The 22,681-nt window shown below is 37.5% G+C and overlaps 1 protein-coding gene across 1 annotated transcript in view; it reads left to right on the plus strand.

The window, feature by feature from the left end:
- Positions 1–22,681, plus strand: part of ZC3H6 (zinc finger CCCH-type containing 6) — a 64,857-nt gene that overhangs the window by 6,573 nt on the left and 35,603 nt on the right. The window contains exon 2 of the mRNA XM_047745440.1: positions 20,234–20,414. Within this exon, the coding sequence (XP_047601396.1) occupies positions 20,234–20,414 (181 nt within the window). The remainder of the gene's footprint in view (positions 1–20,233; positions 20,415–22,681) is intronic.

Here is a 22,681-nt window from a genome sequence, read left to right on the forward strand (position 1 = left end):
TTGAACAGAGGAGGAGCAGAGTCAGGCTGTGGTAAAGGAATGGTAAAAAAGAAGTTGCTTATGGTAATGTAAGTGAGGAATAATAATGGTTTTAGGCCAGTGAGGAGAAGATGGTTGGATTTTGGATATGGTTCAGAGATAGAACCAATAAGATTTGCCAATGGATGCGGTATATGAAAGAAAGGAATGAGTCAAAGCTACTGTAAAAGTCTAGAAATTGGGTAACGAGGACCTGATCAAAAGCATTGTCAATGAGAAAGCAGACAAAAGGCAAAATTCATGAGATATTTCTTAGAGTTGATAGAACTGGAGATAAAGTCGAAGAGTTTTTACCAAAGATGTCAGTCAAAATGACGAGATATGTGGTAGACAATAAGGAAGACAAGTTTTCTGGAAGCGAAGGGAGGAGAAAGTTTCAAAGAAGGGAGGATCACAAAGCAGATAAAGGTAAGGGTTAGAAATTGGCCACAGGATATCCTAAGTTTGGACCTTTAAAAGGATGAATGAAAGAGTGCTTCAGGGCTTGCAAGCATCTGGCCTTCACACCTAAAATCTGTCCACATTGTAATTTGCCTAACAGGATGTTTAAAAATATTTGTGTTTGAATGCCATTAGATGTGATTTGTGTTCTTCATCCTCCACTGTCTTTTCAGGGATACTTTTCCTTGCAAACTCAGCACCCGAGGTCTGCTCATTAGGTGACTTGCCTGATCATGTAGGCATTTGAGTTTGTGACCCTTTGTTATATGAATGAAGTTTTCACCTGTACAGACGGGTGATCTGGTTTCTGAAAAAAACCTCACAGAAATGGGTGGCTTTGAATTTACCAGATCAAGCCTCAAGTCAGTCTAGGGCTATCCCAGTATTCTTTTGTGCATCGACGCCCCCAGTGGCCTTGTTTCAGTTTTTCAGATTCAGAAACACATCAGTCTCAGCTGATCAGACTTGGAGATGTTAATTCATCCTAAAAAGTAATAAACGTGGCTAACATTTACATGGTGCTTGCTATATGCCAGGCTCTGTTTTAAGTGCTTTACAATGAATTATTGCATTTAATCTTTATGACAGCCCTACACAGGAGCCCTCATTTTACAAATGAGGAAATAGACACTAAGAGATTGATGAATTTCCCAAGGTTGCAGAGTACATCATAGGGAACTCAAGTAATCTGATTCTAGAGCCTGCATTTTTATTCAAGGATAGAAATCCCTATCACAAGAGAATGTGTATATTTGTTTGTGTGTATCAGAATACCAATTCAGTAATGTAAAATGAGGATTAGATATTTGCATCACGGAGGGTATTCTTTCCATATAGAATGCTATATGGAAAACCAAATTACCAAATATTGCCTAATGAACAGGAGCATGGGATTAGAATGAGGGAGTTGATTGTAAAAGACTAGAAGTTTAAATGGCTTCGGGCTCAGATAGAATGATATTTCCATCTTCATAATGTACCTGCCAAGCACTTACTTGTATCTATCACCCTTAAAGGATATCTTCTCCCCTGGGCACTGTTTACATCAGCACTGGCCACATTTGTCTCTCTCTCTGTGTTTCCTTTTTCATCATTTCTGTTGCTAACCAGCCCTCCTTTCTGATAGGTACATTTCTTTTCATTGCATGTTAATATCTTAAATTTAGTTAGTCATCTTTTACTTGGTCCTGTGTACCTGTCAGTCAGATACACCTGAGTTTGCAAGGAAACTTGGCTCACCTTATCTTGATTTTATGGTTGAACTTTCTGAGGTGATACTGTTCTGAGGAGATACTATTTCTAGTATCTTTTTTGAGGTGTTTGGGTCCTGGGAGGTGTTGCTTAACTGCTGACCCCATGTACCAACCCAGATAGCAGTCATTGGATGACCTTTGCAAAAGCAGTTTCAGCAGATTATTATTACTCTTGGCAAAGAACAACCTTTCTCTAATGTAAAATAGCTTTTTATTTCATTTCTTTTCTCTCTCTCTCTCTCTCTTTTTTTTTTTTTTTTTGAGTAGGCTAAGAGCCCAGTTCAGGGCTTGAACTCACAACCCTGAGACCAAGACCTGAGCTGAGATGGAGTCATAACACTTAACTGACTAAGCCACCCAGGCACCTCATGCTTTGCTTTGTTTTTAATGTGAGTTAATGGCTTAATATTACTACTTGAAATGAACTCTTATAATATGTCAGCTTTTATAAATCATACCCACATTTTTGAGTGGCAAATAGCCAAAGCAAGTCCCAAGGAGTGTTTAAAGGGAATCCTAAGTTAATTATCATTAAAATTATAAAACCAGGTAATAATTATTAACAATCTATTTATGAAGGTGATAGAAAACTAGGTTTAGAACTTGTTCTAGGTTTAGAACTTGTGATACTCAATATTTTACATATATATATTTTTAAAGATTTTATTTATTTATTTGACAGAGAGAGATCACAAGTAGATGGAGAGGCAGGCAGAGAGAGGGGGGGGGAAAGCAGGCTCCCTGCTGAGCAGAGAGCCCGATGCGGAACTCGATCCCAGGACCCCAAGATCATGACCTGAGCCGAAGGCAGCGGCTTAACCCACTGAGCCACCCAGGCGCCCTACATATATTGTTATTTAGAGTTCACACACTTTATTTTTTTAAGATTTTATTTATTTATTTGAGAGAGAGAGAGAGAAAAAGCACGAGTTGGGGGAGGGGCAGAGGGAGAAGCAGGGAGCCATATGCGGGGCTCAATCCCAGGACCCTGAGACCATGACCTGAGCCAAAGGCAGATGCCTAATCGACTCAACCACCCAGGTACCTCTATAATTCACATACTTTAATTCATATGATTCATGTAGACAGAACAGATAGCAATATCTTCATTTTATAGTTTAGGGAACAGATTTAGAGGGTAAATAACTATTTATGACAGTCTGTGTCTTGTAGCATTTGATTTCGTACTCTTTCCCTTGCCACTGTTGCCTCTTGATGGTACTAAATCTGACACTAGTCCCAACACCCAGTTGATGATTTTCCGTAATAAAGAAACTAGGATTTAAAAAAAAAAAAAAAAACTTACACCAGATGCTGGATTGGGATATTGGATCCATAAAGGGGTTTGGGTTTTTTTTCCTTTTAGATATTACTTGATCCCAGGCAATTTCGACCTACTTTGTTATAAATTCATCTTATATGACAGTTTTTCTAAATCCTAAAACATTAAAAATTGAGTGAATATTAATTATCACATATTTTTAAAAGAGTATGAGATCAGTTAAATCTACCTACATCTGCACATTTTTAGCTAAAGAAAACAAGAATTCTATTGTGTACAGGTTTTAACCTATTAAGAGAATGTATTAAAAATGCATAGAGATCAGAAGAGCCAACACCTCTTTTGCTTGGATTTTCTTGATGACTGGCACTTGACTATAAAGTACTAGATGGCTGGTTCTTGTGTGTGGGGTTTGAATTTTTTACAAAGGCTACTCTTTGGTCCGTAAAGGATCTTGTGGGTTGATTTCTTTTCTACATCCTTGGCATATGTAGGAGTCTATTTTAAAATTATATTTTAGGTAAGCAAAAATGGAAGTGAATAATGCATTTGTGTAAGAAATACCTACATGTTTTGGCTGTATATACATATTGTACCAAACATACATTTTTTAGAAAAATTACAGATATCCAAGTGTGAAAAGCTACTGTAATGCACATTATAGGTAGTGAATAGAGGGTCACTTTCTTTTACTTTTTTTTTTTTTTTAAGATTTTTAAATTTATTTACTTGACAGAGATCACAAGTAGGCAGAAAGGCAGGCAGAGAGAGGGGAAGGGAAGCAGGCTCCCCGATTAGCAAAGAGACCAATGTGGGGCTCGATTCCAGGACCCTGGGATCATGACCTGAGTGGAAGGCAGAGGCTTTAACTCACTGAACCACTCAGATGCCCCTAGAGGGTCACTTTCAATTGAGATTACTGGAACACAAGAGAGTTGGGAGAACTTTTTTTTCCTCTAACATTTTCCTTTATAATTTTTTTTTAAATATCTGGAGAAAAGATGATTATGTTTCACATAACTTTAGAGTTTTTTCCTCATGAAATTTTGAGATAGCAGAATTAACATTCTGTTTTTAATTCATCCATCCACAAAAGGTGTGAATTCTCAAATAGGATTTTTTCTTGAAAGATTCATGGGATTAAATAATTAAAAATATTCTTTAGAAGTTACTCTGTTTAATGTTATGAATGTTAGAATACCAAATAAATGAATAAAGTTAGAATCATGACATAATTTCTATTATTCTGTTTTGTATTTTTCTTTGTCTTTTTTTAAAGATTTTATATATGGGGCGCCTGGGTGGCTCAGTGGGTTAAAGCCTGTGCCTTCGGCTCAAGTCATGATCTCAGGGTCCTGGGATCGAGCCCCACATCGGGCTCTCTGCTCAGCAGGGAGCCTGCTTCCCCCTCTCTCTCTGCCTGCCTCTCTGCCTACTTGTGATCTCTGTCTGTCAAATAAATAAATAAATAAAATCTTTAAAAAAAAAAAGATTTTATATATATATTTGACAGAGAGAGTGAGAGAGCACAAGCAGGGCGAGCAGTAGAAGGAGAGGGAGAAGGAGGCTGCCCTCCAAGCTGGGAGCCCTATGCAGAGCTCGATCCCAGGACCTTGGAATCATGACCTGAGCTGAAGGCAGACGCTTAACCATCTCAGCCATTCAGGCGCCCCTGTTTTGTATTTTCCATTTAAATTTTTATAATCATTTGTCAGCTCAAACAGTGAAGAATATTATTATTAAAATCAATAGCAAAATTACTCTCTCAATATTATTACTCTTGTTTTCTACTTGGCTATTTGAAGATTGTTAGTTTCTTTTGTACATAAAATGGTTTTCATAATCATTAATTGCACATTTTTCTCTTACATTAATGTTCATTTGTACTTCATCGAATTGATAAAATTTCAGTATATAAAGCACACAAGGAGATTCTTGTTGTAAGCTATACCTGAAATACCGTCTTAACCTGGTAAATGGATATTCAGATAATAATAGTAAATCCAGATGACGTGGGTTTTTTTGTATATATGACCTATTACAGCTGATTAGATATAATAGTAACTAACCTAAAGATCATGTAATTTCTAGTCTTGTCATATTCAGGGATCCAGAAATGACTTGAAGCAGGCCAAGGCAGAATGGAGAAACATGCTTTAGCTGGATACTTAGACCAAAGCCTAATTTTGGCATGTTTAAAAAAAAAAATAACTCCAGCAACACTCCCCAAAGCCTAGAGCTCTGGTACCTCATATCATAGGTAATATGATAGCAAGTAATTTGGCATATTGGGAACTTTAACAGACCAAGTTGGATTTTTTGAATATTACTGGGTTGTAGGTAATTTTACCCAATTCACTCTAGATTCATCCAACAAAACTTTTTCAACTTTTTTTTTAAGATTTTATTTATTTATTTGACAGATCACAAGTAGGCAGAGCAGCAGGCAGAGCAGCAGCCACATGGGGCTCCCTCTCCCACTCCCCTGCTTGTGTTCCTGCTCTCACCGTCTCTCTCTCTGTCAAATAGATAAAAATCTTTAAAAAAAAAACAAAAAACTCTTCATTTCCCGAGATTAATATACAGCAATGCCTCTTCTATCTGGCACTGGGCAGGAAATTTAGCATCAATAGATATTTTATTATCAGAAACTAATTTTATTATAAATATTTCCAAAGGATCGCTTTATAAATAAAATTTGTGGCATGCTTTCCTCTCTTACTAACTAGACAATTACTGATATTTTTTTCTTAATTACTTTGGATCATCATGAATATCATTGTCACCATAATTACTATGAACACTAGGTATTATGCTTCATCTTGTGTTTTCTTGTTGGGTCCAGGAGAATTTGGAAATATAGGAGGCTTTCACACAGACTGTTGCTAAGTAAGTATTGCTTAGTGATAGGATAAAGGAGAAAAGCCTCAGGAACAGACTCCAGATTTGGTCTACCACAGTTTCTTTTCTGCATTTACTTATTTGAAATAATTTTTCATTGTTATTCTCTGAAGGAAGAATAAAAGAAATTTCCCCTTTGAAGTCCATGGTTTTGGGATTTGTAACGTTTCCAGTTTCTGTGAAAGTATCTGTCATCTTCCATACCCATTCTATTAAAACGCACATATTTCAGGTATATCACAAGAGAAGAGGAAACTTCAGTTGAGGGCTGTCCATTATGAACAGTGCTAAGTAATTAACTAACTTTATCTCACTTAATCCTTAAACAACTTTGTGATGGTAGATTGATTGATCCTATCTGCAGATAAGGAAACTGAGTATTAAGGGGAAAAATAATTGGTTCAAGTCAGTATAGGTAATATATGACTGGGAAGCAGAATCTGAGTGCAGATCTTTCTGGCTCTAGAGCTTTTGTTCTTCTACCTTACATGATGCTTTTTTTTCTTTTCTTTTTTTTTTTTTTTTTTTTAAAGATTTTATTTATTTGACAGAGAGAGAGGTCACAAGTAGGCAGAGAGGCAGTCAGGGGGTGGTGGGGAGGCATGCTTCCTGCTGAGCAGAGAGCCCCATGCGGGGCTTGATTCCAGGACCCTGAAATCATGACCAGAGCCGAAGGCAGAGGCTTTAACCCACTGAGCCACCCAGGCGCCCCCTACACAATGCATTTTTAAGTAATTGGTTTTAACATGCCGCAAACTTGGTTATTGTTCTTACTTAACATTCCTGCTTTAATTTCCAGGTTCAGGTGAGCTCACTTTGCCAGAATCCTGGGTCCTCATTAAATAAGGTGTTTGTTTGTTTGATTTTGGTTTGGGTCTTCTTTAGATTTAGGTGAAAATTACTCTTCTGGCAGCCAACTACCTCATTAGTATTTGACTCTCTTTTCTGGATGTTGGTGCTTAGCTCCTTTTTGTTTTTATTAAGTGGCAAACCTTTAGTGATAACATAGCAGTTTCCATTACTTCCAGCATTCCTCTCTCTTTTTTTTCCTTCTTCTGACTTTGATGTGGAGGCTTTCATGTTATGAAAGCTGTTAATCTAAACTGCACCACTTTTCTTTTTTTCCAAGTCATATAAGTGATTTTTAAATAGAATTAAACAGTACTTCTCATCAGAAACCCTGGAGGCCAGAAAACAGTGGGATAATATATGTGTGTGTATATATGTGTATATGTGTATTTTTTTTTTAAGATTTTATTTATTTATTTGACAGACAGAGATGACAAGTCGGCAGAGAAGCAGGCAGAGAGAGGAGACAGGAAACAGGCTTCCCGCTGAGCAGAGAGCCTGATGCGGGGCTTGATCCCAGGGCCCTGGGATCATGACCCAAGCCGAAGGCAGAGGCTTTAACCCACTGAGCCACCCAGGTGCCCCGATAATATATATTTAAAAAAAAAATTTTATTGAAGTACAGTTGACATACTATGTTAGATTAGCGTACAACATAGTGATTCAACGATTCTGTACATTACTCATTGGTCATCACAGTAAGTGTAGTCACCATAGAATGTTATTATACAACATTATTGACTATATTCTTTATGCTGTACTTTTCATCCCCATGACTGACTTATTTTATATCTGGAAGTTTATACCTTTTAATCCCCTTCACCTATTTTGACCTTTCCTTTAATGCCCTCCACTCTAGCACCCACCCGTTTGTTCTCTGAGTCTATTTCTTTTTTTTTGTTTGCTTGCTTGCTTGCTTGTTTTATTTTTTAGATTCTGCATATTTAAATGAAATCATATGACATTTGTTTTTGTCTGTCTTATTTCACTTAGCATAATACCCTCTATGCCCATCCCTGTTGTCACAAATGGCAAGATCTTTTTCTCTTTTTAGGGCTGAGTAATAGTCTACTGTGTGTGCGTGTGCATGTGTGTGTGTATCACATAATATTCTACTCTGTGTGTGTACGTATGTGTATATATATATGTATATATACACACATATATATATATATATCACATATATTATGTGTGATATTCCTGTGTGTGTGTGTGTGTGTGTGTGTGTTATATACATCACATCTTCTTTATCCATTTATCTAGTGATGGACATTTAGGTTGCTTCCCTATCTTGTCTGTTTTAAATTATGCTGCAGTAAACACTGGGGTGCATATATCGTTTCAAATTACTGTTTTCGTTTTCTTTGAATACATACCCAGTAGTGGAATTAGTGGATTGTATTTCTATATTCAGTTTTTTGAGGACCCTACATACTGTTTTGCACAGTGGATGCACCGATCTACGTTCCAGCTAAACTGGACCACTACTTTATCTGCTTGTCTGGGACCCTGAAATGAACAGGAAACCCATTTTCCACCTCTACGTGATTTGATTCTTGTTACTTCTTAAAATATCTATACAATTAAAGTTTTTGACCAATTTCCTTTGAGCCCCTAAAAAAATACTGTTTAGTAAAAAGAAAGCCCTATAGTACCTTTTAACTCTAAGTCCCATATTATCTGTCCAACTGACCTAGCCTGGTGGCTGCCATTTCCTTATAAACATTAAAAGAACTTCGGTGGGGGGCATCTTGGTGGCTTAGTCAGTTAAATGTTGCCTTCAGCTCGGGTCATGATCCTGGGGTCCTGGGATGGAGTCCCACATTGGGCGCCCTGCTTGGTGGGGAGCCCACTTCTCCCTCTCCCTCTGCCTGCCGCTCTGCCTCCTTGTGCTCTCCTTCTCTCTCTTTCTCTGTCAAATAAGTAAAATCTTTAAAGAAAAAAATAAAATAACTTCTGTGGAATTGAAGTAACTCATATTTACTTTTGCATGTGAGAAATGCAACTTTTAGACCTTAACAGTTTCTCTGTCATCTCTTAAAATACCACTTAAATGTGTGTGGATGAAGTTTCTTTTTTTCAACATTTTTTTTTTTTTAAAGATTTTTATTTATTTATTTGACAGACAGAGATCACAAGTAGGCAGAGAAGCAGGCAGAGAGAGAGGAGGAAACAGGCTCCCCGCAGAGCAGAGAGCCCGATGTGGGGCTCGATCCCAGGACCCTGGGATCATGACCTGAGCCGAAGGCAGAGGCTTTAACCCATTGAGCCACCCAGGCGCCCCATCTTTTTTTCAACATTTATTACGAAAAGTTTGAAATATGCAAAGATGTTGAAAAAACTTTACAGTAGACACCCCGATATCCTACCCACCAGTTGGTGAGCTTCTTAAATAATCTTCTTTACATTAGTGGCTATTAAGTGGTTTGGCTATTTGCAGTTTCCTCCTAACACCAAATGTGTGTAGCTGTTATAGCAACATGGTAAAGAATTATGGATCCGGGAATCAGACAGAGTTTGGGCTCTAGCTCTGTCATCTACTAGCAGAATCAGTTAAGCACTTTGTCCCTTTTATTCACCTGTTTAATGAGGATAACAACATATTTCATAGTTAACATGAAAATGAAGTGAACTGATTGAACATCTCTGTAGCATAGTAATTATTCGGTAATTGTTAACTATCATGTTGGGTTTTTTAACTGTAAATTTGATTTAAGATGTTATTTTACTTCAGAATTACTGTTACTTGATTATAAACACATTTGCTAGTATTGAAGATGACCTTAAATAGTAAAAGAATTAGATAATAAAAAGTATAGACTAAAAACTGCTAAGAATTATATTTTAAAGTATTTGTTAAAGTCACATATCTGTAATCCTCTGATTGATTGGCCCCCAGTTTTTTAAAGGTTCTGTTCTAGGCAGTATTATGGCCTTTATGGGGAAAATAACAAAGTTAATTTACCCTTTTTTAGAAAAGGAACAGATAAAATGGAATTATTTGCATTTTTTATTTGTTAATACCTAGATGTGAGAGATTGATTGCAGGACTATGAAGACAAACTCGCACTATAATGAATGATAAATATTAATGCTTTCCTTAAAGGAGAGACTTTAGTTTTATTTATGTTCTCTTTTGTTTTCTGTATTTTGTTGATTTCTGCCCTTATATTTATTATTTTCATTCTTCTCCTGGGTTTACCCATTTCTGAGTTCTTTAGTCGAATGTATAGCTCACTTATTTCTAACCTTTTATTTCCTGAAAAAACGTGTTTAAAGGGCGCCTGGGTGGCTCAGTGGGTTAAGCCGCTGTCTTCGGCTCGGGTCATGGTCTCGGGGTCCTGGAATCGAGTCCCACATCGGGTTCTCTGCTCAGCGGGAGGCCTGCTTCCCTCTCTCTCTCTCTCTGCCTGCCTCTCCATCTACTTGTGATCTCTCTCTGTCAAATAAATAAATAAAATCTTTAAAAAAAAAAACGTGTTTAAATAAAAGCATAGATCTCCTTCTAAGGACTCCTTTTCTTTGTTTAAGTCTTTTAATTAATAACTTCATGGTGTATTCTGTACTAAATTTATACTGGGAGGTTCACCAGGAAGTTACATTGCTTGAATTTAGATGTTCCATTATTATGTTACTGATATATTCATTACCTGCATCAGATCATTATAATGCCTGCTTTGAACATTTTGAGGCTGAAATGATGGGGATTGTGTGCTCCTGTGATATAGAATATTTACACATTATTCATTCATATCCTTACTACTTTTAAGAAAAATGATCCTGTTCAAAGGAACGACCTAAGGAATAAGGAGGTGACATTTAAAACATATAAATCTGGGGCACCTGGGTGGCTCAGTGGGTTAAGCCTCTGCCTTTGGCTCAGGTCATGATCTCAGGGTCCTGGGATCAAGCCCCGCATGGGGCTCTCTGCTCAGCAAGGAGACTGCTCCCCTTCTCTCTTTGCCTGCCTCTCTGCCAACTTGTGATTTCTCTCTTTCTCTCTGTCAAATAAACAAATAAAATATTTTAAAAAAACATATCAATCATGGGAATGTTTATAATATTCATGGAGGGTCACCTGAATGATAATAATTACTAATTTGTTGAATTGATAGTTTTCAGCCTTTTTTTTTTTTTGCTTCAACGCTGTTGTAGAAAAAACATTCCCATTCATACTGTGTATATTTGAGGGAGCAATGTCAAGTTATTAGGTTCTCCAAATATGTTCCATTCTTCTTCTAGATTCTTGCTTGTTTTTTTTTTTAAGGTTTTATTTATTTATTTGACAGAGAGAGAGATCACAAGTAGGCAGAGAGAGAGATCACAAGTAGGCAGAGAGAGAGGGGGAAGCAGGCTCCCCGCCAAGCAGAGAACCCAATGCGGGGCTCGATCCCAGGACCCTGAGATCATGACCTGAGCTGAAAGCAGAGGCTTAACCCATTGAGCCACCCAGGTGCCCCTAGATTCTTGCTGTTTTTTGCAGTGGCATCCTAACTGCTTTCCTGTTTCTGTTTTATTTCCCCTTTAGGTCTTGTTTTTTTACTCTCAAAGTTATCTTTCAGAATGGAGATCTAATTACATCAGCTCCTCTCCTGGAAGCACTTCAGTGCTTTCTCATTTATCATTTATATTAGAATAAACCCCAGACATGGTCAAAGCACTGCATGATCTAGAACCACCCATCACTCCAGCATAATTTTAAACCAGCTTTCCCATTTTATTTATAATCCAGTGACCTTGGCATTGTCTCAGTTTCTGTCTCAGTTCTTCGACACAGAAATTTTGCTTATCCTATTATCTCTGCCTGCCCCAGATCCCCCTGCAACCCTTTATCTCTTAGGCTAGAACTCCTCACCCCAATTCATTCATGACTTCCTCAGGGAAAGCCTTCCAGGTGCTTCTGACAGATGACTTTCTCCTATTGGGTGCTCTCATAGCACTACTTGTATGACTGTTACTTTATATTTATTTAAATGGTTCTTTCATTGATGTCTGTCTCCCTCATCACTAGATTAAAAACTTCTTGAAAGAAGAAACCATGTCTTGTCATTGTATGCCCACTGAGCAGGTGCTGAATAAATACATGTTAAGTGAATGAATGTCTCCCCTTTTTTTGTTAGGAGGACAGAAAATTCTAATATACATATAGTTTTTGAGAATCTCTGCTCTTGATGTTGTAGATTTCATCCCTAGATTAAATCAGAATATCAGAGGAGTGGCTGGCTGGCTGGCTCAGTTGGTTAAGCATGTAATCCTTGGTCTTGGGGTTGTGAGTTCGAGCTCCAACCTGGGTGAAGAGATTACTTAAAAAAATAGAATCTTAAAAAAAAGTCAGAATATCAGATAATTGCGTACTTGGACAATATTATTTTTTTCTTATATAATTGCTTTTTCACAATTAGATTTTGGCAGCAAGCCCTGGTTCAAATTGGGGCATGCTATAGGTGATAAACTATTGCATTCGTTGTATGGACACTATTGAAAGTCGTGTCCATTGTGTCCAGAATTGACAATTTTATCAGATAATATTGTCTTTATGAGGACTCAAGAGAAATTTCTTTCTGATCTCACTACTAGCAAAAACTAAACCTCTCTTGAGCAACTGGTCTGTTTTTGTCTTGGAAGCGCTGTTGTCTTAAACCAATCCTTGTTCCCTGAAGCTCAGAGCCAAATTTATAACTCACACATAAAAATTAGTCAAGGATTTCTGGCACACCCCTGTGTAAATTAATCTTGGTCTTAGCTTCACCTCAGTTTTAAGAATTTTAACATAGTTTATATATTGATCAACAAAAGGCTCTATAAATAGCATTCAAGGAATAATATAATACACCCAAGATTTTTTTTTTTTTTTTTTGAAGCTTAGTTAATCTGCTTGCTGGGTGAGAAATGAGTTCACTCTGTCTCTCCATGCTGAAAGTGGGAAAGATAAAGAGGAAAATAGAAGGTTTATTATATATTAGGAATTCTAGGTTTTATGTTCTGATTGGGTCATTTGGGAACTAGAAATTCTTCCTTTTGATTTTGTTCTGTCACAAAAAGCATAGAGATTGCTTTAGAAGGAGTTCTGAGGTGGGATATGAGAGTGTCTGTTAGATTCAGAGATATAAGGTCAGCACTTTTGTTTTGTTTCTTTTTAGATCAGCACTTGTATATGCACATGCTGGGAACTTGGTAGAGTTTTATTTTAACAGTACCGCCTTAGTCCTACCCTTATAGAACAGCATGCTATATATTCACTGCTGTATGGGTTATGATCTTTGTAGGAATTGTGATCAAAGGCCTTAGTATTTAGCCTGACTGAATATCAGGGTCCTTTTGTTTTCCCTTCTGTTACCAAATGAGTATTTGTACCATCTGATGAAATAAGAGCTGTGCAGAAGCATCTATGACTCTGGAGACCAGGCACTGAAAGACTGAGACAAGAATAGCCATGACTAAATTATAAGAAGAGACTAGAAGGCTCTTTAGAGGGATGACCAAAGTAAGGGAATCTTACTTACTTCTGAGTCCACTTTTTTTTTTTTTAAGATTTTAATTATTTGAGTGAGAGAGCGCGTGAGAGGGAGAGGCAGAGGGAGAGAGACAAGCAAGGACCCTGGATTCATGATTTGAGCCAAAGGCAGAAGCTTAACTGACAGAGCCTCCCAGGCGCCTCCTACATCCACTTTTTTTTTTTTTTTTAAGATTTTACTTAGGGCGCCTGGGTGGCTCAGTGGGTTGAGCCTCTGCCTTCGGCTCAGGTCATGATCTCAGGGTCCTGGGATCGAGTCCTGCATCAGGCTCTCTGCTTGGCAGGGAGCCTGCTACCTCCTCTCTCTCTCTCTGCCTGCCTCTTTGCCTACTTGTGTTTCTCTCGGTCAAATAAATGAAATCGGAAAAAAAAAAGATTTTACTTATTTATTTGACAGACAGGCAGATCACAAGTAGGCAGAGAGGCAGGCAGAGTTAGAGGGAAGCAAGTTCCCTGCTGAGCAGAGAGCCTGATGCGGAACTCAATCCCAGGACTCTGGGATCATGACCTGAGCCGAAGGCAGAGGCTTTAAGCCCACTGAGCCACCCAGGTGCCCCTGTGTCCACTTTTGATAGCCAAGTTGTCTTGTCTTTTATTTGAATATAGATTGGTCAACTTTCCCTGTGATATTACTTCATGGGTAGAAGGAAGTATTAGCAGTAATTCATAATTTTTCTTGGCTTGCCAGCAAGAAATCTAGGGCTTATGATATTATCTACAACCACTTAGATCAATGACTTTGGTTTGTTGTAACTCTGGGGCTTTGCAGTATTACTTATCTTTTCAGTCAATGTTAATGACATATTTTGGATAACGTTTTCAAGTTATGTGACCTGTTTAGTTGAAAATAGATCCCCAATGATTCTAGTAAAAAGAATATCTGTTTTTTTCTTTGGGGAGATCAGTGTCCCTTCAGACACTCCCACAGAAGCATAGTCTCCTGAAGGACATGGGAAGGAAATATCTCAAATTGTCTAATTAGTATATTTTTATATATAGTTATGTGTATATGCAAGTTAGGTTTTGATTAGACAAATATGAATAAACACGTTGATTCAGGAAATGTAGATTAGAAGGGTTACATATATAAAAACAGAAGTAGAATTACTTGTAAAAAAAAAAAGTGAGAAAGGGATTCTTTGTTATCTCTGGAATCCTGATAACTTACATAGAGTTAAGGAAAATTTGGAAGGGTTGTCATAAGACTATGGAGGATGTTAGGCTAATTAAAATTTATAATTTTGCCCATAAATTTGTACCAAGTCTCATTCTTGAAGGAATTGTTTGAGTTGAGGATTTTGCAAATTCTAAGATTGGCTTGAAGAGTGAAACTTGCTATAGCTGTAGATAGTCAAAAAGGGATAAACCTTATTTCTGCAAACCAAATACATTCCAGAGGATGTAAGAATGTATTGGATAAAGGATAAAGAGAAAAACACTTTGAGAGTTGTAGATATCTATCAGATTTTACCACTGGTAGTTTGTAAAAGAAATGTTTGCTGAAACAAGTAAGATGAGCCATCTAGCAAGCTATCTAGCCCAAGGTTCAGTTTGGGGATAAATCACCTCTTCCATGACTGGACAGCATTTTCCTTGAGAAGAAATAACGAGTTTGGGAGGTATAAGGTAGGGAGTTACGTCAAGGCTTTTATCAAGAGGATCATACATAAGCTATATAAGGTGAGGGAAAAGATCAGAGTAGGTGTGGGCAAGCCTAGACCCAAGCAAGTTTTCCATTAGGCATGCTGACAAATTCAGCCAGTAAAATTCAGTTTATTATTTATATAGACAACAAATATAGGATCACCATGGTGTCAGCTCCTCGTGTCCATCGTCTTACTGGGTAACACTGAAACCAAAGAGGCCAGATAATCACAGGCAGCATGAGTGGTAGGGTAGCCTGTGGCTGAGGAACAGCGGCCGTACAAGGAGATATATGGAGGTGGGTTAAAAATAGCTGTGTAGCAGCACCTCCCAAGACTGCCTCTATTTCTGTATTCTGGAGGCTCAAGAGGCATTCTGCCAGGGCTGAGGTCAGCCTGCGGTTGAGCCTTGCCGGTGTGAGCTAGGTGGATGATGAGCTGGTTACCAGTGCATCAGTTCAGAGTAGTTCTTCTACATTATCCACAGTAAAGGAGAAATGACAGGGTGATTTAGAACAAAAGCAATAAGAAAAGTGTTAAAAGCAGTAGTTTCAAGTATCTAGGAAATTTGTGTTCTGTTGGTCTTAGGATAAGCAGTCTACTTCTATGAAGTCATCTGCTTCTGGGATGTAAAGACATCCTTGACATCACTTGATACCTTCTGAGAAATGTCTTTTTTCTGGTGATCATGTCAGCTTTTCCCAGGATGCTTGTATTTATGAGTAACATCTTTGCAATATCAACTATTAGGAGTACTTGTATAGTCTTTTATTGAGGCTTTTGTGTTTCTTCCAGAAGACTCAGTTTCTGATCTGTAGCTTGTAACAGGAGCGTTTAGGCAAGCATAAAGAAAAAGCAGAAACTACCTGTGGAGGTAAGACTGAATGGTTCAGGTTAAATTGTTTTAATAGCAACAATATCAGAATGGGGAAAAAAGTAGCGTCCTTTATGAAACAAATCAGTTTATAAGGGTTTAGTGAAATTTACCTCAGAATAAGAACATGTCGTGATCAGTGAGGGCATTGTACAACTCACTGGTTTTTAGGAAATTCAGAGTTGTGCCACATTACCACTATCTAATTTTAGAACCTTTTTTTTTTTTTTAAATTTTAGAACATTTTCATCACTCCAAAAAGAAAACCCCCTGTGGCCATTGATAGTCACTCCACATTCCTCCCTCTGATCTATTTGTCAATCCCTAATCTACTTTCTGTCTCTAGGATTTGCCTAAAAGATAAATTCTTTTAAGAATAATTTTGTTGGTTAACTGAACAGTTATTTACATGTCCATAAACATGAATAGGCCTTTTCCTAAAAAGGACATAATCACCCTTATTATTTTACATTAATGAAAAGTATCCATATAGAATTGAACTGGGAGCTTCTCTTTTTGATTTATTAAATTTAAACAAGTATCTTGGGTTTAGTAAACAAAACAGCTTTCTTAATGGTGTTGAGCTAATTCAGAATCTAGAGAATGCTAAACACTCTTACTTATATTATCTATTCTGTTTTTTATTTTTCACAGACCTAGATTAGAATGTGATACATTAGTAGGTGCTCAATCAAGATAGCTTTATTTTGTTTTGGTGGCGGAACTGGAATTAGAAGCCAGCTATCCTCCCTGGAATTCTCTTCCATCATGCCATACATGCTTTCCATTTGTGCCCAAAGCTGATTTTTGTTTTTTTGGATTTTTTAAAAAAGATTTTATTTATTTGAGAGAGAATGAGTGAGAGAGAGAGAGAGAGAGAGAAGGAGAGCGAGCATGAGAAGGGGGGGCTTCAGAGGGAGAAGCAGACTCTCCGCAGAGCAGGGAGCCCAATGCGGGACTTGATTCCAGGACTCCAGGATCATGACCTGAGCTGAAGGCAGTTGCTTAACCAACTGAGCCACCCAGGTGCCCCCAAAGCTGATTTTTGTAAAGCATTTATAAACAGTTCATGGAAATGGGGATCGATGTTCTTTATTTGCTTTTTCTATCTTATTATTTGTAACCATACATAAATTCCCAAGTTTACATTTGTTATTGTGTGAATGCTGAAATGGTTAATAGGCTAAGGGAGAAGAAAGAAATGTAAAATATCTTTCATTGCTTTTTGTCGAATGACAAATATAAACACCCCATATTTCACAGTTAAAGAATTTATGTAAAGTAGGACATAAATTCATATGCAGCATTTTTAGCTTGAATACTTAGGTATTTAAATAGCTCCAGTCAAAATGATAAGTATGTATTAGTGATTTTAAGATATAAAAAGATTTATGCTTTAAGGAGCTCATGTTGGAGGAGAAGGGTGGTAAAAGAAAGGGTGAATGCCCATAGGTTTTTTTGGTGCCTTTTAAATTTTGTTATGGTGTATGTATAGGCAGTAAAGTACGCAGTTCGAAAATGTACAACTTGATGAATTTTTACACATAAATATGTATGTATATATAATGATCACCACACAGATCAATGTGCAGAATATTTCAACACCCCGGAAGATTCCTTAGTACCCCTTTTTTGTCAGTTACAACCCTCCAAGAGGTAATTACTATTTTGACTTCTGTCACAATAGGTTAGTTTTGCCTCTTCTTGAAATGCATATAAATGGAATCAAACAGTACTCTCATGTCTAACTTCTTTTACTCATAATTGTGTCTATAAGATTTGTCCATATTGCATGTAACAGTGGCTAATTTTTTTTGCTTTATAGCATTTCATTATATAAATCAAATTTATCCATTCACCTGTTGATGGTGATTTGGGTTGTTAACAATTTTTTACTATTATGACTAAAGCTGCAAAGAACATTCTTGTGCTTATCTTTTGATGAATATATGTACTCAGTTTTCTTGGAACTTCAGGTTTTATAGTGTTATAAAAGTTCAGAACGTTTTTTGTTAAAACAGCCAGAATGCCAGCCCCGCCTCACAAGAAATTTTCAAATCTGCCTGAATGGATATATATACCTCTTTGATTTTGTAATAGAAACTGGGGGAAAACAACATTGACTTCACAAACAGTTTTGGGTGGTATCATGTGCCTGTTCTTCAATGCAGGAGTTACAGATATTATACATTCATTCATTCAGTGAACAGCAGGGAACCATCCTAGGGGTTAGAGATACAGCTATGAAAGACTCAATTGCATCCTACTTTCTTCAACCAATATGTTCATGTTATTTGAACATAATGCATAGAGTGTAGTGATAAAGAAATGAGAATTATTAGGAGTGTACTTCGGGTAAAGCATCTCAGCTAAACCTGGGTCATCAGTGGAAGCATCTCAGAGGAAATGACAGCTGAACTGGGTCCAGTAGAATGAGCTGGAGTTAGCCAGATAAAGGAAGTGAAGGATAGGTGTTGAGAGGAGCAGGGCAATGAGAGTTTTTAAGGTGATGTTTAAAGCTTAGAGACATGAGAAATTGAAAGTAGCTGGGGAACAGGGATTCAATTATAAAGTGCCTTTTGGTAATATCACGGAGTTCTGATGTCATCCTCAGGTCAGAAGGGAATCACTGGTATCGTCCTTTTATTTTTATTTTTTTATTTTTTTAAAATTTTTTTAAAGATTATTTATTTATTTACTTGACACAGAGAGAAATCGCAAGCAAGCAGAGAGGCAGGCAGAGAGAGAGGGGAGGAAGCAGGCTCCCTGCGGAGCAGAGAGCCGGATGTGGGGCTAGATCCCAGGACCCTGGGACCATGACCTGACCCGAAGGCAGAGGCTTTAACCCACTGAGCCACCCAGGTTCCCCGTATCGTCCTTTTATCATGGAAAACTTCAAACACCTACACATCCCACAATCTGAGCAATTACCAACTCATGACCAATCTTGTTGATACCACTTCCTTTTTCCCCCAGTGGACAGTTCTGAAGCAAATTTGAGACAACACATCGTCATTGAGGATTTTGAGCAGGAGAATGACATCATCAGTTTTGCATTTTAGAAGTCACGTATCTTTAGTAACTATTTTTTTTTTTAAAGATTTTTTTTTTTTTATTTTTTTATTTATTTGAGAGAGAGACAGTGAGAGAGAGCATGAGTGAGGAGAAGGTCAGAGGGAGAAGCAGACTCCCCATGGAGCTGGGAGCCCGATGCGGGACTCGATCCCGGGACTCCGGGACCATGACCTGAGCCGAAGGCAGTCGTCCAACCAACTGAGCCACCCAGGCGTCCCAGTAACTATTTTTTTAAAGATTTTATTTATTTATTTGACAGAGACACAACAAGAGCGGGAACACAAGCAGTGGGAATGAGGGAGAGAGAAGCAGGCTTCCTGCTGAGCAGGGAGCCTGCAGGGCTGATCCCAGGACCCTGCAATCGTGACCTAGCCAAAGGCAGGCAGGCGCTTAACAACTGAGCCACCCAGGCACCCACCCTAGCAACTTAAAAGTATCTTTACAATGCACACACCATCGTTTAGTTGCTTCTCATTTTTTTCCAGTCATACAGACATTTGTTTTTCTGTACTATTTATAGAAGTTTGCATTTTTTCAAACTGTATGGAAACTTTAAATGCTAAACTTATTTTATATACTTCGATAGATCATTGTTTAATTTGTCTTTAAAATACTATTAATATTTTGGCTTCTATAAGTATAAAAGGGTCATAAGCAATATAAAAGTTTATTTCTAGTTTGGTCTTCATTATAGCAAACATATTAGTATTTGGGAAGTGGAATTCAGTTCATGATTTTACTACCATTATTTTTTTGCAGATTCAAGTTTAATTTTTTTTTTCAAGTTTAATTTATGATTCTTCTGTAGCTCAGATTTTGTTCCTTATCTACTTATTGAAATTTGTTTTCTTATTGAAGTTTGATGGTGAGAATTAATACAGATTACTTTTATTTTAAAGCTAATTATAGTTGTTTATGTGACGCTAAGTTAAAAATCCCTTCCTGTAGTGAGAATGTTTACTTACTGAAATGTTTTAATTCAACCTTTTTTTAAAAGGTAATGTTTAGTAGATGGCAACTACTATAATACAATGGAATACCACCGCATTTATGCATGCATTCATTCATTTGGTAAGAGTCAGTGATCTTAATCCAAATCAGAGGTTGGGAAATTTTTGCCGCTAAGACTGGTTCTAACATTTTTGAAGGATTGTTCCCCAGAAAGGGGGAAGAATGTGCAACAGAAATCATATTTGGCCTGTAAATATACTACTGGGCCCCTTTACAGGAAAAGTGCCATTCCTGATCTAAATGAATGTAACTTAAATTCTTGGCATCTGCTTTTTTTTTCTTTTGGAAATGTTCCTATAAGACTCATTTTTGAATAACATTTAAAAATAAAAATGTCATTGTTTTCTACAGAGAAGATGGCGAATTAGAAGATGGTGAAATAGATGATGCAGGACTTGAAGAAACACAAGAACAGGAAGCAAAAGAGGATGAAAAACAGAAAAATGAAAAAGCCTATAGAAAATCAAGGAAAAAACACAAGAAAGAAAGAGAGAAGAAAAAATCCAAAAGGAGAAAACGTGAAAAACATAAGGTTAGTTAGAATCTACTTTGAATTCTTTTAGTAAATTTGTATGAAATATAAAATACTGAAAATTAGAAAGTATAAATAATTGCTTATTTTATTATAAAGTTTATTGATTAGAGGGACACCTGGGTGGCTCAGTCAGTTAAGTGTATGACTCTGGATTTCAGCTCAGGTCATGATCTTGGGGCGTGAGATTGAGCCCTGTGTCAGGCTCTTCACTGGGCATGGAGCCTGCTTAAGATTCTCTCTCTCCCTCTGCTCCTCCACCCCCCAAAAAACAACTTGTTGATTAGATATTTTTACTTTTGTGATTAATAAATTTTCTGAACATAAAGATATGAATTATCTCAAAGATTTAAAAATCAAAGGTAACTTTTAATGCAAGTTAACATCTTTTTTTTTTTTAAGATTTTATTTATTTGTCAGAGAGAGAGAGCGTGCACAAGCAGGGGGATGAAGTATAAGTTATTAATATTTGGGGGATATTTTATATCCCCCCAAACAGCAACTTTTATAAAGCAAGAACTATAGGAACTGCAGGAAGAAATAGGAATACACTAATAGCAGGAGATATACCAATATGCCTCTCTTAACCCAAAGAGATCAATCAAGTGGATGAAAAGGTGGTAAGGATACTAAAGAGAGATTAGGTAGTCAGGGTTCTCTGAATCCTGAGAATACATCTTCCTCTCATCTTTACGGCCATACAGTAGGCCTTATAAGCTCCAATTACTTGAATAGAGTGGAAATGTTACAAAGAGCAATTTCAAACTACAATACAATAAATTTAGATATTGCTAATAAAGTCTAAAAAACAAAATGTCTTTTTGCTTTTAATTCAAATACCTACTATAAATAGCCTGTGAAACACAGGGGAAACATTAGAACTGCAGAAATTTGTGAAAATAATGATAAAATCTTGATGTGTAAGTACCAACAGATTATAACCAAAGTGGTTATCAGGAGAAAAATTAGAGTATTGCAGTAATAAAAGCTAGAAAAGTAGGATATCAAAACAAATACAAAAAGGAAGGACTTTTTTAGAAAGATTTTATTTATTTATTTGACAGACGGATAGAGAGAAAGCGCAGGTAGGCAGAGGGGCAGGCAGAGGGAGAGGGAGACGCAGGCTCTCCACTGAGCAGAGCCCATGTGGGGCTTGATCCCAGGATTAACTGACTTAACTGACTGAGCCACCCAGGTGCCCCAGAAAGGAAGGACTTTTAATTAAGTCACAAGCAGAACTTAATGAACTAGAATGAAAAACCAGTAGTTATTTAAAAAAAAAAGATCAGCAATATATATAAATCACTGTCCAAACTAAGAAAAAGGGGGCAGCTGGCTGGCTCAGTCGGTGGAACATGCGACTCTTCATCTTGGGGTGTGAGTTTGAGCTCCATGTTGGGTGTGGAGCTTACTTAAGAAAAAAGGAAAAGAATGGAAAAGCACAAATGAAAGTCTATATGTTGACTAAGAACTTTCAAAACCATTAAGTCCCATCTCCTTTTTAACAGCCTTTCCTTTGTCTATCTTCTTTGGCAAATATATACTTTCAACATTTTTCTTGAAAATCTTAACTAGATCACTTAGTTCACTAGACACATTTTCTGCTTTCCATGTTACTGAATGTAGCTGTTTTGTTCACCTTTCTGCCATTGCATGATGAGGGTTTCTATTCTTATGATTTTTTTTTTAAGATTTTATTTATTTATTTGACAGAGAGAGATCACAAGTAGACGGAGAGGCAGGCAGAGAGAGAGAGAGAGGGAAGCAGGCTTCTTGCTGAGCAGAGAGCCCGATGTGGGACTCGATCCCAGGACCCTGAGATCATGACCTGAGCCGAAGGCAGCGGCTTAACCCACTGAGCCACCCAGGCGCCCTCTTATGATTTTTTTTAAAAGATTTTATTTATTTATTTGACAGACAGAGATCACAAGTAGGCAAAGAAGCAGGCAGAGAGAGAGGAGGAAGCAGGCTCCCTGCTGAGCAGAGAGCCCAATGTGGGGCTCGATCCCAGGACCCTGGGACCATGACCCAAGCCAAAGGCAGAGGCTTTAACCCACTGAGCCACCCAGGTGCCCCTATTCTTCTGATTTTAATAAGATATCCCACTTCAAGTTGCCTCAAAGTTCAGAATTTTACTAACAATCATTCAAGGCAATTTATTTATCTATTTAGAGAGAGAGCACACACATGCACGAGTTGTGGGAGAGGCAGAGGGAGAGAGAGAATCCCAAGCCAACTCCCTGGTGAGCATGGAGCCTGACACAGGG

This window comes from Lutra lutra, chromosome 9 (genome assembly GCF_902655055.1).
Source record: "Lutra lutra chromosome 9, mLutLut1.2, whole genome shotgun sequence".
Lineage (NCBI taxonomy): Eukaryota > Metazoa > Chordata > Mammalia > Carnivora > Mustelidae > Lutra > Lutra lutra.